The sequence below is a fragment of the Coffea eugenioides genome, chromosome 1 (genome assembly GCF_003713205.1).
Source record: "Coffea eugenioides isolate CCC68of chromosome 1, Ceug_1.0, whole genome shotgun sequence".
Classification (NCBI taxonomy): domain Eukaryota; kingdom Viridiplantae; phylum Streptophyta; class Magnoliopsida; order Gentianales; family Rubiaceae; genus Coffea; species Coffea eugenioides.
In genome coordinates, this window is record NC_040035.1 from 53,361,667 (window position 1) to 53,382,321 (window position 20,655).

At 37.3% G+C, this 20,655-nt stretch overlaps 2 protein-coding genes across 3 annotated transcripts; both read right to left on the reverse strand.

Moving 5' to 3' along the window:
* Nucleotides 1–1,371: 1,371 nt before the first annotated feature.
* Nucleotides 1,372–10,052, reverse strand: LOC113750543 (flowering time control protein FCA). The gene is made up of 12 exons (XM_027294505.1): nt 9,634–10,052; nt 9,416–9,489; nt 8,879–8,957; nt 7,807–7,889; nt 7,655–7,706; nt 4,770–4,846; nt 4,216–4,282; nt 3,899–3,978; nt 3,758–3,822; nt 3,059–3,113; nt 2,200–2,397; nt 1,372–2,097 (listed from the first exon to the last, which is right to left on the reverse strand). Exons 1-12 carry the CDS (start codon nt 10,019–10,021, stop codon nt 2,014–2,016), a joined length of 1,302 nt encoding a protein of 433 aa, XP_027150306.1. The 5' UTR covers nt 10,022–10,052; the 3' UTR covers nt 1,372–2,013.
* A 1,854-nt stretch (nt 10,053–11,906) lies between these two features.
* On the reverse strand, nt 11,907–19,661 carry LOC113764933 (long chain acyl-CoA synthetase 1-like). 2 transcript variants are annotated; one of them, XM_027309082.1, is made up of 19 exons: nt 19,367–19,661; nt 19,089–19,152; nt 18,845–18,934; nt 18,639–18,695; nt 18,423–18,471; nt 17,858–17,934; nt 17,726–17,759; nt 17,547–17,641; nt 16,196–16,363; nt 15,791–15,901; nt 15,315–15,402; nt 15,164–15,230; nt 14,977–15,052; nt 14,545–14,662; nt 13,619–13,864; nt 13,375–13,514; nt 13,080–13,262; nt 12,381–12,500; nt 11,907–12,214 (listed from the first exon to the last, which is right to left on the reverse strand). In XM_027309082.1, the coding sequence occupies exons 1-19, from the start codon at nt 19,513–19,515 to the stop codon at nt 12,167–12,169; spliced, it is 1,980 nt and encodes a 659-aa protein (XP_027164883.1). In that variant the 5' UTR covers nt 19,516–19,661; the 3' UTR covers nt 11,907–12,166. The 2 variants fall into 2 exon arrangements, with proteins under 2 accessions (XP_027164883.1, XP_027164812.1); XM_027309011.1 differs by having other exon boundaries at nt 19,086–19,152; nt 19,367–19,660.
* Between the last annotated feature and the right edge of the window lie 994 nt (nt 19,662–20,655).

The following is a 20,655-nucleotide window of genomic DNA, read 5'->3' on the forward strand; positions in this document are numbered from 1 at the left end:
AGAAGATTCTTTGCGAGTCCTAATGGTAACTGTCGAGCCAGTCAAAATAAATGGTACTACTATGCTAAAGCGCATATAAATATATCTTAGCTACCATCATCCAATGGAAGGAATGCATGCCTAGGACAAAACCTTGCATCATTAAGGAAAAGATTTGAAAAATTGTTTTATTTGCCAATTTTCATTTGATTTGCAGCATCATTTAACACATTCTACTTTTGATTAAGATTCTCATTCTGCGAGAATTCATTCTATGTTAATAGTAAATGTAATTATTCTTAGGGTTAACTCTAATAAATCACCTTGAACTTACATATTTTATCATATACAAAATAGAACTTTACCAAAGGAAGACGACAGCTCCAAATTGTTTCAAGTCGATATTTCATGAAATCATGTGAGTCGTACATAACTTAACCTAATCGGACACAAAATAGGTCATCCGGCTCGATCGATTGCAGTTGATTGATTGAGAATATTGAGAAAGAGAGAGGGGATGTGGTGGCACAATTTAACTTTCAGGGAGGCAAAGTGAAAAAAGACGTAAGTTGCAGCCCTTATACTGGATTTCAGTTACACACACGGATTGAGGATTTTTTTTCCCTTTGTGGGATAGATAGATAAGGATCACAAAATTGCTTCAACGAGAATCGGTTGTCCGTGTTTGGTCACCATCGACCGACCATTTGACGTAGTTGTTAAAAGAGTTCTTCAACTGCCATTTTTTGATTAGTAACTGTAATTAACTGACAGCCCTCTTTCAACAACGTGTCGTCATTTATTTAAAGAGTCAAGACGTGTCCAACCAACTCAACTGTACGTGTTAGGAACGAACAATGAATCAAAAAAGAATAAGAGTGGTCCATCACCGTCAGACTCCAAACTGCGCGACAAAATTAAAAAAAGTATTCGTGGGCTCTCACCGCCTCCACGATGCGATGCGCTGCGCCGATTCTGTCCACGGTTACAAAGATTCGGCCGAATCATCTACAGAAAATGAGGCTTTTCGTTCCAATAACCGAATAAGATGACTCGTGATAATGAATTGTCGAGAACTAAGTCAGAAACGTCTTTGAGACGACGAATAGAAAAGATTGAATCGTATCGAATCATCCCGAATCAACTTCAAATATTATTATTTTTATTTATCATAATTTTTTTTATAATTTTTTGAATATTAAATATTTCAAAAATCTACGTCTCGTCGAGATCGCAACCAATATAGTAGCGAGACAAATGCGGTCCAAGTGACCGCGACCCGCCACTTCGAACCTTGATTCTGTCCCCATCAATCTCAATGGAACCTCCTCTGAGGTTTCTCATTCTCCCAGTGACGCGTATCTCTCTGAAATGCTACTACTACTATTAATGTTACTAAAAGAAAAAAAGCCACTTTATTAATAGATTTGCCGAATCCATGCGTTTAGAATTTTGTAATAGATTTGACGAAAGATTCTCCTCTTCTGGCCCCGCATCAGAATTCACATTTGGTCGGTCCCCTCTCATTGATTCCATTCACCAAAGCAAGCAGAAAGAATTTCTTTCCCATTTCGACTCCTTGTTTGGCTCTGTGGCCAGATTCTGCAAAAGGGAGGGAGGGAGAGAGGGGCTGGACTCTGGAGAATAGAGAATACAGCGACTCCTAAGCTTTTGCTTCAACGCCTGCAAACAAGACATGGATGTACCCACCCCCACCTGGTGGCGTCCATGTCCATGATTTTTCTGTTACGCACTTTCGAAATGAACTGGGCTCTCTGTGTGAGCTGGAAAGGTTCCAATCCCATTTTCTTTCAGAAAGTGTAACAGCGGCATAATAATATAACATAATATATTTGCCATAGTAATCCAATTCAGCACCCAATCCCCCAGTTCAATGGTCTTACTACTGGCATAGAAAAGGAAGGCTATTTATTGTATTGGAGGAGATGCTGAGCTGAATGAAACACCTGATTATATAGTAAGACCTACACTCCACTACCACACCTGACAAATCTCTTTGGTACAAACGACCTCTTAATGCGAAATCTGTAGCTGTGGCTGCTCCTCCAGCTTTAGAAGCTGCCGTTCATAGAGTGCATACTCCTCAGGTTTCTCCCACTAAAACAAACAATTCAAGACACATTAAAGAGGCATGTTAAGGAAATGACGACCAAACACCTTCCATCATAATATACTAAGTAAAATACTTCTATGCTTTACCCTGCTGTCGCTTGTTACGCAATTGTAATAATATGGATATCCATCAGGGCACATATGTTCACTCCACTCGCATTCCACGGAGGAGTCGATGCCAGTAATCGCTCCAAAAGATGAACAAGACAAAGAGGAATTCGGCATGCTCTCTGAAGCATTGCTGGCACATCCTAACTCAGGCTTGCATTTATTATAATATGTTGACTGCAGAAACATGGCCGATGCACTCCAATGTCAGGCCAAATCATGCAGGTAGGTTTTCAGGGAACAAATGAAACGAAAGAGGCAAAATCCATACATAAAGACAAAAGAAGATTGAGGAACACAGAAGGCACCCCAAACATGCTTTAAAATAATCAAACATGTAAACATTTAAAATTTTGCTCACGTAATCTCAAGATTGGTCATTACTCATGGTTTCCCAACCATTTGTACTTGTTGCAATAATTTGCTATTTGCACAATTGCATCTTGACTAGTTGAAATCCATCTAAATTGGCTACATCACTTCAAAGCATTCTTACATAGCTCAACTTTTTGATGCCCTAATAATATGCACACTTCATAAGTAGTAGATTCTAGTGAAAACTTTAATACCAACTTGGTCGGATGTCAAACGTTGGTGCATAATCCCACTGCCACAAAAGTGTTTTCCAGAAAACATATTATTAAGTACATTTGGCGAGAAACTTAAATTAATCATCTAAAGCATGCAAGGCGCACCAAGATACGTGTATTGAGTGTTTATCTCATCAAAAGTATAGGTTTCACCAATGTGTCAAGGGAAACATGTAGATGCAAGGAACATGAGCATCATCATCCCATAATATGAAGCAAGCAACATTATTAAATATGTTAAGACTCACAGGATGGAAATCATTATGCACAACAGCTACTCGATCATCCAAATACGATGCAGCCCTGCAATGCACCGGAATTGAAGCAACACATAACCCAGAAGACAATGCGAAAAGCGACAAGCTAAGCACGAGAGAAAAATAAAACTAATATTCTGAAATTACTTTACAATAAAAGGCAATGCAAAGCTACATCTGTCCTCACATACAGCGGGAAAAGAAAGACATGTTATAGACCACAATTTGAGTAATTTAGTGGGTAAATCAAATATTTACAATTAAGATGCTGGAATAAAAATGACTTTTTTAGTGCTTAGGGAGGGCCAATGGAAGTGTGATCAAACCTAAAGGAAACTCAAGAACGAAGCACGCAACAAGTAGTGACACTGATAAACCACCAGGGCAGTTTTATTGGTGAAAGGACAAGACTTATCGGAACAAAAGCACATAATACCACATCATTCCCAGCAGGCTCAGGGTATAGCAAGAACTAATTGTCTTTTACAGCAAGCCTCTATTCTGTTCCAACCAAAGTCATTTGAAAGATAACTCATGTCAGCTAATAGGCTAATAATAACTGGAAGAGATCATAAGGGTTTTCTGTCAGGACAACTGTAATGTGAATTTGGCACATCGCTAGATTTCCATAAGCAGTGTTCTTATGAAAATAATTATCTGAGGTGATGGTAGAGCTGGAGAGCGACCAACCTTGGACCTCCCAACCTAGGCTTCTTAGGATCCGCAAAACGGACGATTAATGGCTGATTACAACCCTAAGTCACAAGTAAAACGAAATTACATTATAAGCTAAGAAAACTAAGTCAAAAGTCCTAGATGCACTGAGCTTACCCTCATGATGTAGCTGCCATGTAGGGCATTGATTGCAGCAACTGCCATTTCTCTACGAGAGAACTGAACAAATGCACATCCTTGAGAGCAGCAAGGATGTCCACAACAACAAAAAAACATGATTAGGAGAAGATTCATAAACAAGGATGAAGAGTATACAAGATGGTGGCAAGCAGAAGAGGCGGATGAAAATGTCAAGAGTATTAAAGACACACTGAGAAATAACCTGATAAACTAGTCAGGACCCTGAAGCATATCCTACAGTTAAACAAATTTAACCATTCTGCTTTTACTATAAGAGAGACTTGGGTACATACCCCGATGTTGTCTCATTTCATCCCGCACAATGAAGACATCTTCAACAATACCAAATCGAGAAAATATCTGACATTAAGAGCATACCGTCTCAATAGAAAAGAACATGCACCATAACTCATGTTAGAAGTTGAAGTTTCAAATGAAAGTCCATTCAAATGCATCACTGTTATTAGGCCGATTTAATGTCACTTACTAAGAAAGTTTCATCTACCAAACTTTTTAACCTAAACTATCTGTTTTTGTGATATTCATCATGATAACAATACTTTTTACATTGTCAAGACCAGCTCACAGAAGTTAAGATTAATCCCAAAAAAAAAAGGTAAATAAAAATAAAAAGAAACCTAAAAGACCACAATCATGGAAATGTATTGAAAACAACATATCACAAGTTTATAGATAGGCCAAATCATTTTCCTATAAACTTCTAGGAGAAAGAGCACCACAAGCAGAAGACCACAAAAGCAGGATAGCAGAAATAGGCATTCTGCAGTACATGTGCCCCAAATTGTATGAGACAATAAGGGATGAAAGCTTATCAGGTGGACGGTACTTCTTCGATTTCTGTATCTGTAGATTGTTTGTTCACACAACCGACGTACAATTTCAACAATTGCTGGTCAAAGCTACCTGCAAGGCAGATATGCAGCATAAACATTATAAAACTTCAGAGATGCAACTGAAACAAAATTTTATGCAAACATCCAAATCCTGATCTCATACAAACAAACAAACAAGTCCCAGAAAGCTATAAAGAAGAAAATAAATTCAGAGGCCATAGGTCAGATAAAATAAGAGAAGCAGCTGAACCTCAATCACTTGGACAACATCTACTTGTAGAGTAGTAGTTCCACAATTTTACACCAGTGTTAAAAATAGAGTCAATACAGATAATGATATAGTTCCACAGGGGAAAACAAAAAATTTCCAATTCCGTTAAACAAAATTCACCATATGACATACGCAGAATCCAAGTTACTGGAAGTCAAGACAGTTGCTTACTTTTATAGGGCCTTCAAACTCAAAGCAGAACAATTATATGACCGTCACTGGCTTCTAAACCACACTGCTATAGACGTACTTAAAAAAATCATCTAAGGAAGACACAATCTAAGATGTAACACAAATTCAAGAAGAAGTCTAGGTAATTAACTTTTACAAGGCCTCCAGGTTCAAACCACCACAACTACAAAAAAGCAAGTATGGCTTCAAAGAAATATCTAAATGAGAGTCTCCTATTCTTCCAAAAGATTTTAAAATATGTACAAAAGTTAAAGCAGAAGATGCCCAAGATATTGTGCTAACAACCCTACGCCCTCTATTTTAAGATTTTCTTGTCAAATAAGAAAAGACAAACTTCAATTAGACGAAAAGAAGTCCTGTTTTTCCTCTTTGGATAACAGAATCACCCCAAAAGTATATGGTCTCTTAAGTTTGTGTTCATCCAATTAAACTACAGATGTTGGTATAAACTGTTACTAAAAAAAAAATTTGAATAAAACTTTTCTCTGATTTTTCTTTGGATATATACATTTATTTTCTTTTAAGATTTTTTTCCCATGATAGACACCTCACAACACACTCTGAAGGCCATAGCAATAAATTTTCTCCATCATTTCAAAAACATACTCTACTAATTTCATGTATAAATTTAATAAATACAACCCATTCACAGCAAGGATCATTAAGTGCAGTTGTGATTCGCCAATGTTAAGTGAACCAATTTTCTAGTAGGACTCCCACCACGATCATCATTTTAAAGTGTGAACTGACCAAAAAACTAGAAGTTGAGAACTATGTTGAGTGAACTTAATTTCTACCAGGAACTTTGAATTTTCTGGACACATCACATTTTAAAACCACTTATCATGAATATATATTAACATGAAACCTTGTTCAGGACAGAAACTAGTAGCATTTTAAGACTAAAAGCCTTTAATTGCCTCAACATCGTATAAGAATTTTAGAAACAATATACGAATATTTCCACAAATTAATATGATTTTCTCAACCAGAGCAAGATATGCATGACAAGATTCTTAACATCTCCTTCCCTCTCATAAAATAATCTATGTGTTTGAAACTCAGACCGGGCAACAACTTGGCAGAGCTTGAGGTTCAACAGGTTCGACCGGTTAGACTGGGGGTCAAACCAGATAACATCATAATGATGCCATAAATATATTTTGAATTATATATAAAATAAAACAAATAAAATAAATATGTGCTTGGAGTGATTTCAATTTTTCCCCAGATGTCCTATGTATTGAGGGATCAAATTAATGATAACCAAACACAATTGATGGTAAAATATACAAAGTGCTTGATAAAACTTTTTAAGTAACATATGGTAACATTATGGAGTCTTAATTCCATAAGATGATGAATACAGAATGAAAATATGAATCATTGTAAAAATACAAAAACTAAGGTTGAAATGAAAGTATAAAAGAATTTTATGATTGTTCAAAACATTAAGGGGTCAGAGTATAATACTATAATATGAGAAAGGTTTCTAACTTATAAGGGATTCCTTGTTATACTCCTTCTCCGCCTGTCCGCCATCAAAAGCTTTCCACTTTCCAGTTCCTTATGTCCCACATCACAAAGTTTCCAGTTCATGTGTTTAGTTTTTTTCCTTTTTTCTAACGGTTTATTTTTATTTCTTTTACACTCTCTTCTTCTTCTCTTTCGCTTATCTTCCCTTCTACCATTCTTGATTTCCTTTTCTTTTCTTCTGATTTTAGATCTTTTCACCCTTTCTCGTGTAAGATTTCTTCAATTCTTCTTCTTTTCTTCTCATCCTTTCATGCTACATTTCTTTCATTTTTTGTTTGATTTTAGATCTGTCAAAAATTTAACCAAATCTCAAGCTTTTAGGGTTGCTATGTTATTGTTAGTTGTTTAGGAAATTATAAAAAAGTCCAAGAAAAAAATCAAAATTCAGCCAAAACAGAAAATAGCAAAAAAACCGATTTTCTTGGGTATTACCAGTTTGCGGTCAAACCGGTTTTTTGATCGGTTTTGACCGAGTTTCTTGCACCTGATTCTCAACACCAACTCAGACTGGAGGACTAACCAATTCACCATTCAACTGGTCAAACCGGCTGGTCCGGTCTGAGCTTAAAACCACAGATAATAACTGTACCAACAAGAAAATAAATGCAACTCAAGTAATATGTGTTTGCCTGCTTTTAACTTTGAATATTAGCATAACTCAGCAAACAAGATTCCACAAGAAAATGAGAAGACAAAAAGTAAGAATCATATCCTAAGCTAATTACAAACCACAAGCTAACTACTGAGAATACCTCTTCCTATGGCAAAGAAGTGAAAAAGTAGAACATACTTGTGTCCAGTCTCACCCTGATGAATAAAGTACAGCAGCAAGGGTCAAACAGTGAATAAACAAAATAAAACTTCCATGTCAGAAATTACCATAGCGTTCCTTTTGCCCATCAGCATATCTGACTGTCAGAGGAGCCACTCCCTGCAAAAGGCAGTTAACCATATCATGAATCAGAGTGCACAGAATGCCTTTCTTTGGAGGAAAAGCTAGAAATTTTATGACTACCAGAAATTAAACTAACCCCAGGAAATGTATATCGATCATGTAATGCTCGAATGGCGCTGTCAGCTTCCTCTATTGTTGTATACTTCACAAAGCAACATTCTGCAAATAGTATTTAACATGTAGATTAGATCATACCATACCTCCAATGTTCATGCAAGCATATATCGCACAAAACCCTCGAGACCTTGAGTCATACTTGAAATATCTAACTCATAAAGAGTAGCCAAAAGCAGAGTACCAATCTGGGATTGCAAGAACCACATCCAGATGCCCCAAAAAAAATCATGGAAATATCAATAGCACTTTATGCACACTATGTTGATACATTGAAATAAACCACAAAATTTATAAATTGGCATGACAAGTTTTGGGTTAATGACACAAAAAATGATAAACCACCAATTGGATACATTGCAATATTTGAAGCAATTAGTTTTATAACCATCCAATGTGATAGCACGCTATTAAGTTCTGGATATCTGATTAGATTAACCACTGAAAGGAAAATAGAAGTCAGCTACTAAATCTGACATGTTTAAATATATATTTCAGATTAGTTATAAGCCAACTCTGCAGGGAGAATCCTGAGATAAATGGGCCCAAGCCATTAAAGACATTGGATTACAGCAACAAAACATGTATATTAGCACATTCCACAATCTCGTGAATTTATTTTGGTTTTTATTCTTCTCTTTTGCTTGCCATTCTTCAGGAATCAAGGTGGGATACTTTTGCACAACACTGGTTTTATACTAACTACAAGACTCAGCTCTCAGAACCTTAACCAAACCACCAAGTTGGGCAGTTCAAGGCTTCAAATTGAACTTTAAAATTCTGCAAGCACAACAATCATGAGGCAGAACCAACTAATTAGCCATAGGACTTCAAACATGGCTCCTCCAACAAATTGAAGTGCAAGGAAGTAGCCAAAAAAAAAAAATTTTTTTTTTATCAAATTGAACACCATTTACAGGCATGGTTTAAAAGGACTAACGTCATGCGAGAAAAAAAAAAAGGAAACATAATCCAGGAGACCATTGCTTGACCGTAACAAAAGGGAGCTAGTACAAGATGCCATCGTGTTATACCTCCTTGTTGACCAGTCCTTTTATCTCTGATAAGAACAATCTCGACAATATTGCCATGTTCTGCGAAAACAGATCCAATCTGAAGTAGGATAAGAAAGTAGCGAAGTTAGAAAAGGGACTATGTGTCCAAAGTTGACGGATGGGAAAATCATAAAAAGTGGAAATTCGAGTTGATTAAGTAGTAGAATAATTTTTCTGTAAAGTAACAAATGATGCCAGCAAGTAAAAATGAGAAAAAGATAACAGCCACAATAAATATTCACAATGTTCACCGTAAAAAAGCACTACTGACATCTGTAAATGATGCAGAAACAAGCTAAAAGGAAAAGACGATTACGAGTAGGATGTTGGGGCAAGTGAGAGGGTATAGAGCAATGGAAATGGGTTTGACCATTGGAGTTGGAGCTGAAGGTAGAGAAGCGAATGGGGTTGGTGGCCGTTCCATCATCAATGGGAATGAGCAACAGAGTTGAATAGGTAGAGAAGTAAATGGTGTTGGATTAGTTAAAGGGAATAAAATGCAAAGTGCAAACTTACATCTTCTCGCGTGGCTGTTTTTGGAACTCCGGCTACGTATAGCTTCACAATTCTGCAGCCATTACCATAATGATCTAATGATATGATGATATGAGAGAAGACAGAAGTTTTAGTGTGACAGCGTCCATAAGCATCGGATAGAGAGATATCCTAAAAATGAAAGATAAAAAAGAGACAGAGAGAGATTTGGAAGAGGAGGGTGGCAGGGGCAGCGGTACCAGGAGCAGAAGTCCCTTGGAGTTGGAGGGAGTCATTGGAGTGTGAAAACTGCCTCTTGCGGACTCCGGAGGAGGAGGAGCAGGGTGAGAGGGAATGACAAGTGAAATTACTGTCTACCCGGGCAGCTGCTGGGTAGTCATTGGGTTCGGAATTGAAGCTATGGTGGTGACGGCGACGCTCCTGCTGGCGGTTATAGTGGTCAGCGTACGAGGGATTACCTCTGCTTTTGTTATCGTGACTGTGGGCATGATGATAGTGAGGGTCGGACACGGGGACAGAGTCATCGGAGGGATGCGAATTGCGGAGGATAGACTCGGGAGCTGACCGGTCGTCGCCGCCGCCGCAGCGTTCTTCTCCTCCTCCTCGTCGTCTGTGTGGATCATCCATCGTTTTTTCTTTTCTTTTCTTTTCTTTTTTAAAGAAATTTAGAGTATTTATCAGTGTCACACACCGTGGTGCCCGACAACTCCTATCCCAAAAAAAAAAAAAAAGTAAATGGCCAATTTAGTCCCTAAATTCTTGCTTTGTCGATTAGTTCCTAATTTTTATTTCTTACCAATTTGATACGTGGATTTATTTTTCGATTCCAATTAAAAACTTCTGTGGTGCACCATTACCTAAAATCGATTTAGCTCTTAATTGATCATTTGAATGGAGGTATTTTGAAACGTTGCTCACAGAATTGTGATAAAAGTAAGAGAATCATGTAAAAAATCACAAGATTAAATTTTAAAAAAACTTTATTTGGAGATTTTTACACAATATATTTATTATTTATACTGCAGTCCCGCGAATGACGTTCCTATAATATTCCTATTTAATTAATCAATTATGAATCAAATTGATTTTAGTTAATGGTGCCACCATGAAAATCCTTAATTGAAACTACAAAATAAATTCAAGTATCAAATTGGTCAGAAATAAAAATTATGAATTCAATTGACACAAAGTTTAGGAATGAAATGATCTATTTTCCAAAAAAAAAAAAAAAAAGAGTAAAAATGAAAACCAACTTCCGTCAAAGTACTACATAAATATTTCAACTCTTGCGTCACTACTCTGATTAATGAAATAATCAAAATATACCCTCAAAAGCATATGTCCTTCCCATTTTGCCTTCTTAATTTTTCAATTGGATCAATTTGGTCCTTAGACTTGTTAGTTTCCCCAAATTTACGCCAATCATTCTCGTAACCACAAATTAAATTGGATTTAGTATATGCTGCAGCAGAAGGATATACACATGCCCTCAATGAAATTAATGAATTTACTATAAATACATATATATATATATATGTATATTTGCACATATGCAAAAATAAAAAAGCAAAAAATATTTCCTTCGACGAAATCCATTATTTGCAAAAGTTAATTGCCTTCATGTGCATTTTTTTAACCCATATCCATAAATAATTATGACTTTTATTTGTACTTTTTGTGCAAAAATGCGAAAGTTAACTTTCAATTTTGGATGTATTTGGTTGATTGCATCACATTCGAGAAAATGGAAAATTGATTGAATTGGACAATAGAGGATGCAAAGTAAGCAAGTCACATTTTTCATTGGGATATATTGAAGTTAACCAAAAAAATAAGTTACATTTTATGAATTGGTGCGCTACTATTACTTTACTAGAAAATCTTTACGCGACAAAATTTCAAGCCAAATTGCAAATTTAAACAATCCGGTTTTGCTTCAAAATATGATGAGCATTTCATTTATTAAAAAAAAATTATTGAGCAATGCATTTCGAGAATGTTTTGCTCTTTTTATTTTTGAAATTATAAATTTTGCATTCAAAATTCCCTCACTCTAATTAAGAATGGCATAATCAACTACTCCCAAAGTAGTTGGCCACCAAGAGAGTTTTAAAACTCTATTTGAGTTTAGGTCAAGGATCGAATCCTCCTACATTCTAATATTCATGATTTTTTGGAATGTTTGGCCAGCGGAGCGTAAGCATTCGTATGAGTCAGTGGTGAGTGGTGACCCCCTCCACCTAGTACAGAATAGGAATAGGTGTAATATGAAGTCTATCATGTCAGATAAAAAAAAACAAAAATCCTTTGAAATAACTGACACCCTACCCCGTCGTCGGCTCCTCTCCCGTCCCCCGCCCATCGCACTCTCCCTGCCTCGCACGGTTTTGGTCATTGATTTCAGGAGTTATCATTCGAGGATTAGGAGGACAAAAAATGATCTGTGTGTGAACAGTACATCTCATTTTTACCCGAGGGAATTTTGTCCAACATTTGACGAGAAAAAGCAATATAGGCGAAGGGGAAAGGTTTTATATTTAGTATCATTTTGTTTGTTATGGGTGTATAAAAGTAAAAAAGAGAGTAAACTGGCATTGAAGTTACACATACACACTGAGGAGTTTGGTGGCAATTCACTCACATAATATGAACACACACAAACGAAGTCGGAACATTGCTCCTCCTGCACTAACAGCCGCAGGCCAGCAGCTACATACTGATATTGGCAGTCTCCAAATTTAAATTGCAATGATGCCACAAAGCGCAATGGACTTAGCGCTTAACACCAGAGAGTTTCTCATACAGACCCTCAATTTCCCCCTGCAACCAAACAAACGAATCCATTACCATCATTGCAGGTTAGGTTGTATATTGTATTCCATTCCCAAGTCTGTTACTTTGCGAGTGGTTTGATGATCTAGGAAGAAACATTTATGGAACCATCCGAGAGACGAGAAATTTATGGAGTCATATCAGATCACATCACCTTGTAGCGCTTAAGTAACTGATCCCTTTTCTTCTTCAAAGTTGGAGTCATCAAATCTGCTTGCAGCTCAAAAGGTTGGGGTTCCAGAATAATCGCTTTGATATGCTCAAAGCCTCTCAGCTGAAAAGTGTATAGCAGCAGACGTTGGGTTGAACACTTGATGCGTGTCTCACAAACAAAATCATATATTTTTCATTCTACCACAATTCATTTTCACTTTTCCTAGGTACAAGTCATGAGACTCAGAAAGAAGCATGATGTTAAAGTCATGAGACTCAGAAAGAAGCATGATGTTTGCAGTCAAACTTGTAGATGCCAGACGCATTTTATTGAAGTTTTTAAAAACTAGAGGATTACCCATCAAACCAGAGAAGAGTTTTGAGTTACGTTGGTTTTTCTTTTTTTTCACAAAAAAACGTGTTGGTTATTTATGAGAAGGGGCATATCTCGTTTCTTTCGAAGCAGAACTGACTACTGCTCCACTTCAGATTCTCTCGAGAAGTATCCAAAGTCCAAACTGTTTCAGCTTGACATTAATGTCATTCTCTGAGAAACTAAACTGAGACCAGTAAGTAGATGGTTCAGGCCAAAAAATTCCAGGAATATAGAACCAAATTACCGCGGAGGGGGGAGAGGGGGTTTGGGAGTTGTTCTACTTGTCCAGGTTTGTCATTTGTGTAATAGAGTGTGAAAATTGACCTTGTTTCTCTCTGCTGTGGACCTTAGCTCCTGTAGGATAAGCTCTTGCAGCTGGTTGAGCGAGCACAATCCGGAAAAGGAGTCTTGATGGCCATTTTGCCGTGCCCATTTTACCGTGTTCTCCTCATGTGGTACCACGACAGCAATCAGCATTGACTTAAAGCTATCTCCATACACCCAGATCTAAAAGACAAGAATCATCAAACATAGGCTCAACATGCATGGTAGCTGAGCAATCGATATAATAATACAAGTAGTATAATCTGATTATACGAATCAGAAATTTGATACTTACATCTTCAATTGTTGGCGAAACACAATAAACTTTTTCCAGATATTCAACTGCAACATATTCCCCTTGAGATAGCTTGATAAGATTTTTCTTTCTATCGATAATCGTTATAACACCATTTTCTGACATCTCTCCTATGTCACCTGATTCCATCAGAGGATGAAATGAATAAGAAAACATACAGTTCAAATAAATTTCTACTAGGAAAGAAAGAAAAGAAAGAAGAAGAAAAAAAAAAAAGAATCACCTGTGTGGAACCACCCATCTCTTATAGTTTCTCTTGTTAATTCCGGGTTCTTGTAGTATCCTGCAAAAGCCATCTTCCCTCTGACACAAATCTCACCACGAGGACGATCTCCAAGTGGATAGTAGCCCATTTCTGGGACTTCCTCCAGACGAATTTCGTTGTATACAAATGCAGAACCAACTGTTCCGATCAAGCACATTTCATCGGGAAAGCCAAGGCTGGTCAATCCACAAGTCTCCGTCAACCCTGGATAAACAAAATTGCACCGCTCTAAGGAGCATATAGAAATTTAAACACAAAAGTGAGATTGACTGCATGAACTTGCAAAATTATAAATAATTTCTTGCCTTGAATTTGATACTTCCATTGGCAAGTTTCAAGTATATCACAAAAAAAAACAAAAGTCATCTGGAAGAGTATATGCACATAATAGTTGCATCAAATGTGTTAGGGTTGTCAATTTATGCACCCTAAACATTTCTGGCAATTCAATATCTATACTTAAAACTTTGACTGTTTTGACCTTATTGGTTCAATCTTTCATTCTTGGACTGAAACTGTCCAATTAAACATTTGTACTTCAAGAGTAATGTGAGCATAATCTAATCTAGAGTAAGATCGTAATCTGGGAATCGTCTGCTGCTATTTCGAGGATGTATTTATATACTGCATCAAGGATAAACCAGTAAGCATAGAAACCAAAGATGGTTGAATCAGCTCGAAAAGTTAAAAGAGCAGTTACTTAAATCAAGTGCTATTCATGAGTTCAAAAATATAACTTTTGAGGAACTTGAACACATCAACTGTAAGATAAGGTATGAGTGACCAAATTAATGTGAGGAAAGACTTTCACCTTCACAGAATATAGTGCAGTGTTGATAGGTAACTAGGAAAGAGATGCTTTCTATTAAGCATAAGTTGTTTACCATAGCCTTGCAAAACAAAAGCACACGAGGTGACCCGCAAGAATTCTTCCACCTCACTGCCTAGTGGTGCACCACCAGAAACTATCAGACGAATCCGGCCACCTAACCTGGCCTTGACCTAATTACCAAAACAAAGAAAGATAAGTCAATAGATCACGTTGTTTTTGCTTGACCATCAAAAGAAGTTCCCTCCAAGGTGGGAAGCTATTTCGAGGGTACTTAATGGTTTAAGCTCTCTTGGCGACAACCTGTTACAGTATATCAACAAAATTTTGCCCAATAATCATTAAAAGTCAGGAACTAATCTCTTAAATCTACACCACTGGGTAAAAGGCTTGAGGTACAATTCTTTAATGTCTGCCTTATCCAGAATCAATTAAAACTTAGAAGCGATAGATCTTCTTGTAACATAAATAAAAGGACATGTACGACCTTCCTAAAAGCTAGAAGATCTGCTATTGGAGATGCATGTTTCTGTTTGTAGCCTCGCTTCATCCAGTTAAGCTTGCTGAGACAAGGCAGAATCAATTAGCATGCAGGGTTAGAATGTTACAGGGGAAGTATGAGCAAAACGACCACTCAGTGAAGAACAGCGAACGACACTAATGAAAATATTTACTAGTTGTAAAGCATGCCAAAAATTTTCCTCCTCACTGGATTGAGTTCTTCAAGTGCTTTTAGCACACCTGCAGGACAGACAACAGCATTTTCTAGTTAAAAATGTTCCAGAAAATGTGCAGAGATGATCAAAGACTAGTAAATTTCCTTGCCTTCATGCACCCTTTCAAAAACTCGAGGTACTCCAGCCAGAAAAGTTGGCTTCAACTCCATTAGATCATCCTGTATCTCACTGATATCCTTGATCATGCACAAGCAGTGGGATTAGCTATTTGTAAATTATCGTTGGACTATGTGAGGTCGAGAGCTACAGCTTAGGGTTTGGTTACTGAAAAGCTTGAAACAATTAGATGTGAGAAGAACTATATGACATCAGAATCTTCAAACAAAAAAAAAAAAGGAAAGGAAAGGGAACCGATACAAAACTAAAGGATTGTCATTTTTTTGTTAATCGGTTACTCCTATTTTTCATCTTTTGCACCAGAGTCACCAATGAAGCTTGCATTTCAACACCTTTCTATACTTTTCTTTTCACTTTCTAGTCAAACCATATCAAATACTTAAAGCAAGAAAAGTATAAGTAAAAGCAGATGATGGGAGTACGCTGTGCAATAGAATGAAGTCTTACCCCATGATAGTAACCAACAGAAGCACCCTTGTGGAAAAAGTATTCCTCAATCATGCGATCAAGGATGTGAGCAAGAGGGAGAAAAGATATGTACACATCATTCACTGTCATCTGGCCAGATATCCAACCCAAAATAATTTATACAGGATGCAGGAGAGAGAGAAATATGAAAAAAAATAAAAATAAAAAAAGGAGAAAAATATGAATCAATAATAAATAGGAAAAAGATTTAGGCACAAATATTGATATATCTGGATCATGCACAACTTTGAAGAGCAACGAGGTAGATTTTGCAAAGCAAAACATTCAGGCAACTTGAAGGTCAACTTAGACAGTGTTCAAGAAGTACAAGATTCCATATAGAGAGCATGAACGTGTATGATCTGCTAAACAGGTTGGACATACCTTATCTTCAAATTGTTCCATGAAAATATCAACCCCTCTGATGCATGTTGAAATGTTTTCATGAGTCAATATAACACCTTTTGGATTTCCACTGGTTCCACTAGTGTACATTATTGTACAAATATTAAATGGCTGCGGTGGCAAGAGATCTGAGGGATTCTCTTTTCCCTAATAAAAGAGGGTAAAAATTCTCAATTGGCAGTATGGAACTAAATGCTACTTTAACATGCATGGAAATTGAAGAATACATCCAGAGTGCATAAAAACACATTGAGAATCTAAGATTACAGTTCTGAGTTTTAACGACCAGAAAAACTTCAAAAGATGAAGCCATTGCGATGGGAATTGAACCAAGAGTTACATGAAGACCGCAGAAAAAAATTAAAAATAAAAAATAAAGTAACACTTCTACAAATTTTACGTTTCAACCATTTGAACACATTCAAAATGTCTCAAAAGAACATCATTTCAATAATGCACTATATTCATAACCAATCTCCTAATGTATAGAAGCAAAACAAGTTATCATATTACAGATCAAGTGCCAAAAAAGCATGTTTTGACTTTAATTGCCTAAGTGAAATAATTTAGGCAAATCATTTATCATCAAAGTGTGTAAGGCACACCTTGCGAGCAGACGATGTGGTAAACAAATAGTCCTACTTTCATTTCCTAACGTCACCTACTTGATGTATTGGAGAAAGGCTAGGAAAGTACAAGTGGTGCTCAAAAGTATGGTTAAGTCCCTCCTTAAAAGCCTGATGTTGATAGTATCAATGGTAGAGATAATGGCAGAAATTGTAGCAAAGATTATGGCATAAATCATGCCCAAGATTTGTTCATTAATTGTGTATATATATTTACCTAGAATAGAATATCAGTAATTAGGACATTAGCTGTAATTAGCTATGTATAGATGACTACCTAAAATAGATTGTAAATAGATTCTTATTTAAGGGAAATGATCAAGGAAAAAGGCATTCAGCCAATTTACTCAGAAATTGTCAGATAGCCCCATGTTTATAAACAAAAAAATTTGGAGGTTTTCAAAAACAAATAAATAAATAGAATCTGAAACAGACTTGATGAACTCTGCCTGTACATATATATATATATATATATATATATATAGTTAAAGGAGTGATCCTGACAAGGATAACTTAAAGGATATAGCTATCATGTGTGGTTGGTGCACAGAACATTTTTGCAGATGCAGGACTAAAGTCCTATCAGCCGTTTCCTGTCTCACCAGAATGTCAGTCCCAGTTTGCCAGACAAGAAGCTGTTGAGAAGAAAATATAGCAGTTGCAAAAGAAATAAAAAAAAAATCCTAAAGAAGTGAGAGACTTGCCATTCGAACAAAATCGTTCCAAGAATATGATTTCAGTCCAACGGATGCAGCTCCGTCCTTCTCTTCCTCTGTCATGGAAGTGAAGCAAACCATCGCTGCAACAAGGAAAGAGGAAAACTTAAGAAGGCGCTTTCCAGTTGCACAGCAAGAATTTAATTACAAAAAAAAAAAAAACTCACATCTCAGTCGTCGAGCATGCTTGCACCTCAAAAGCTACAAGGATAACAGATTTGTGTTGTGTTAAAAGCTATGATACAAATTTTTTTAAAAAAAATAAAAATAAAAAGGTCAAGTATTATGAATAAACTTACTTCTTTCACTTTCTTATCCTGTACGAAAACGAAATCAATATCTGCATGATCTATTATAAAATCAACAGCTCCTGGTCCTGCTCGATCGCACAGAGAAGTGAAAAGTAGAACATCATTCAGTCGTTTGTAAGCTCAAATACCTGAATGAAGCGACGAGTACAGGTACGCTTCTCAACTCAGTTATATTGCCTCTTTGCATATGGTATAATATTGGATGCAAAATGGGAAAGAAATAGAGGAAGTAGCTAGGAAGCCATATGCAAATCTAACTGAAATTTCTGCCAACACCAAAAAATAGTGTAGTAGTTTCATCCTGTTTCATTAAACCTGGATTAAATGGTTATTGAACATGTTGTAACAAGCAGTAGAGAACTCTCAAAAGTGCAGTTTCTGTTTAATTATTGAGGAAGGCTTTAACATATGTACAGGTTAGAAATTAGAATTAGAAAGATATCCCCGCAAGTTGCTTGCTGAAAGAGGAAGAATACAGAAGCATCAAGCTGGAGTAGCAGCTGGGTGAGAAAGCTTGAAATGAAAGCAACAAGTTTTTAAGTTTTAACTCTACCGAGAGTGTCGTAGAGAGGGACGCAAATCAAACTCTGGGAACTGCAGGCCTGCACGACCAACGCATTCCAAGTTAATACTTTTGACTGACTTGTGCGGGGAGTGTATACATACATATATATATATATATAGTAGTAATAATTAGAAACGAATGAAAGTCAACATTCACGGAGATGAAATGAAATACTATTATATAGTACTGTATGCAAAAGCAAACCTCCATGGCGACAATCCACTGCGGGCAATTTGATCCATAGATGCCCACCCGGGCGCCCTGTAATTAACCCAACCAAAGTTTTCATTAATAAATCTAGGTGATTGAGCATTTCTAGTCTGGAAATTCATTATCAATTGGCATTGAGCAAGAAGAAGGAGGAGAAGAAAAGTTTCCAAATGCGCACTAGCTAGCGCTTCCTTACTTACAGGTTGAATGCCCTGTGCTCGTAGCGCTGAACCAGCACAAAGAGTTTCTCCGTAGACTTCTTCGTAGGTTTTCCAGGCATAAGGGCCCCACTATATTATATATAGACCCAACCCCAAAAAAAAAAGCTTTGTTAAAAAAATAAAATAAAATTCTGAGCATGCAGATGCAGTGAAAGAAGAAGACTGAGAATACAAGGCGGGCAGGGTGTGGTAGAAAATGGATGGATAAAAGAGTAAAGACCTTCTTGTGATCGAGAAATGGACGCCATCCTAGCATCCTATTTCCTGGATATTTTTCAACAGAGGCCCTGTACGCGCAACATCCATCAATATCCATTTTAGAAGATACTACTGATAAAAAGCTATACATACATTAGTAAGAGCATATATAGCGGTATTTTGCGGAACGAGTGGGTTAAAGAATGAGGAGAGAGATCTAGAGTAGTAATGGTAAGTGGTAGGAAAATTGATCGTCGAGATTGTAAAATTACTCCCCCTACAATCAATCAATTAATTAATTACCTAAAGATTTCCCAAGCTGTGGATAAATGGGGATCGATGGGCGGAAAGTGATGGTGGGCTAATAGATTCCGATAGACGGGGCCAACGGAGGGCAGGCCGTCCCGGCCCTCCCTTCCTTCTTCCACCTTGACAGCAAACATCTTCTTCATGGCGCAGCAGCAGAATGCCAGAAAATCTTAAAAAGAAAAGAAAGCAAGAAGAATGTTTGGCGGAGTGGAAGCTCAAGCTACTTAAAACAAAAGCATGCACATTAAGCCACTTGTGAGTTGTGACAGCTCGGCGATGAGTTATTACATTATTGATATTTGATAATGACATCCAGCAACACCAAAAGTAGAGAGTGTGTGTGTGTGTGTATATATGTGTATGTGTGTGTATGGTAATAGCTGGTTTGGGGTTTAAAGATTCACATAAAGCTTATGAGTAGCAGTAGTAGTAGTAATTAAGTAGTGTACTAGTGAGTATACATATCATGGGATAGGAGGAGGAAGGAGGAGTGGAGCAGCAGCAGAAGCCGCCAAGGTAGGCAGATAGAGAGGAATCACGGGAAAGAGAGTGGAGTGGAGTCGACAGGGAGAGGGAGAGGGAGAGGGAGAGGGAGAGAGACTTGTAACTAACACCCACTTTCTGCATCTTCTGCTTAAATGCTGGCATGTAATGAGTATGGGGGCCGGCCCAAACCTGTATACAGTAGTAGGAGATGTTCAGAGATTAGTAGTTGGAATGAGAAAGTATGGAGCAGATGATGAGATGGTACTCCAATTATTAAGTAAGTAAAGGAGGGAGGGCTGCCCTGGTGAAATGCATCGATCCAGGGGAATGCCACAACACAAAAAGAGCATGGTTCGATTTTGGTATCAACAGAGAGTTTCGGCGGCAACCAACCAACCACCGTCATCGGTTCATCACTCTGCCTCCTAGTTACTCCTTTTTCTTTTTCTTGTTTGTCATCACAGGAAGTATTCCTTTCGGACCTGTGCCTGTGTACCCGCCCCCAAGATACACAAGATGGTAGAAAGAGTCGAACCCTGATCGCACGATACCCGCCCCAAAATACACAAGATGGTAGAAAGAGTCGAACCCTGATCACACGATACCGGGACCTAATGAGACAACCCAGCACCAGCCGAGCCGACCTCTTATAATTATTATAATTATAATTAGCTACCAAATGAATCAACCCAAAATCCCAATGGCCCCAACTACTAGTATAATACCATACAAGTCTTTATCTTACTAATAATTCCCACCTCATATTTCAACCTCACTTCCTTTTCATTCTCGCACCA

Excerpts from the sequence above, each read along its gene's own strand:
- LOC113764933 (XM_027309011.1), bottom strand. The coding sequence starts at position 19,515 with ATGAAGAAGATGTTTGCTGTCAAGGTGGAAGAAGGAAGGGAGGGCCGG. Across the intron at positions 18,472-18,638 it reads AGTGGATTGTCGCCATGGAG|GCCTGCAGTTCCCAGAGTTT; the intron begins GTTTGCTTTTGC and ends TTGGTCGTGCAG. Across the intron at positions 15,053-15,163 it reads TTTGGCATGCTTTACAACTA|CAAGCTTAACTGGATGAAGC; the intron begins GTAAATATTTTC and ends GCCTTGTCTCAG.
- LOC113750543 (XM_027294505.1), bottom strand. The coding sequence starts at position 10,021 with ATGGATGATCCACACAGACGACGAGGAGGAGGAGAAGAACGCTGCGGC. Across the intron at positions 4,283-4,769 it reads CAGATACAGAAATCGAAGAA|ATATTTTCTCGATTTGGTAT; the intron begins GTACCGTCCACC and ends TCTTAATGTCAG. Across the intron at positions 2,098-2,199 it reads GCGTAACAAGCGACAGCAGG|TGGGAGAAACCTGAGGAGTA; the intron begins GTAAAGCATAGA and ends TGTTTGTTTTAG.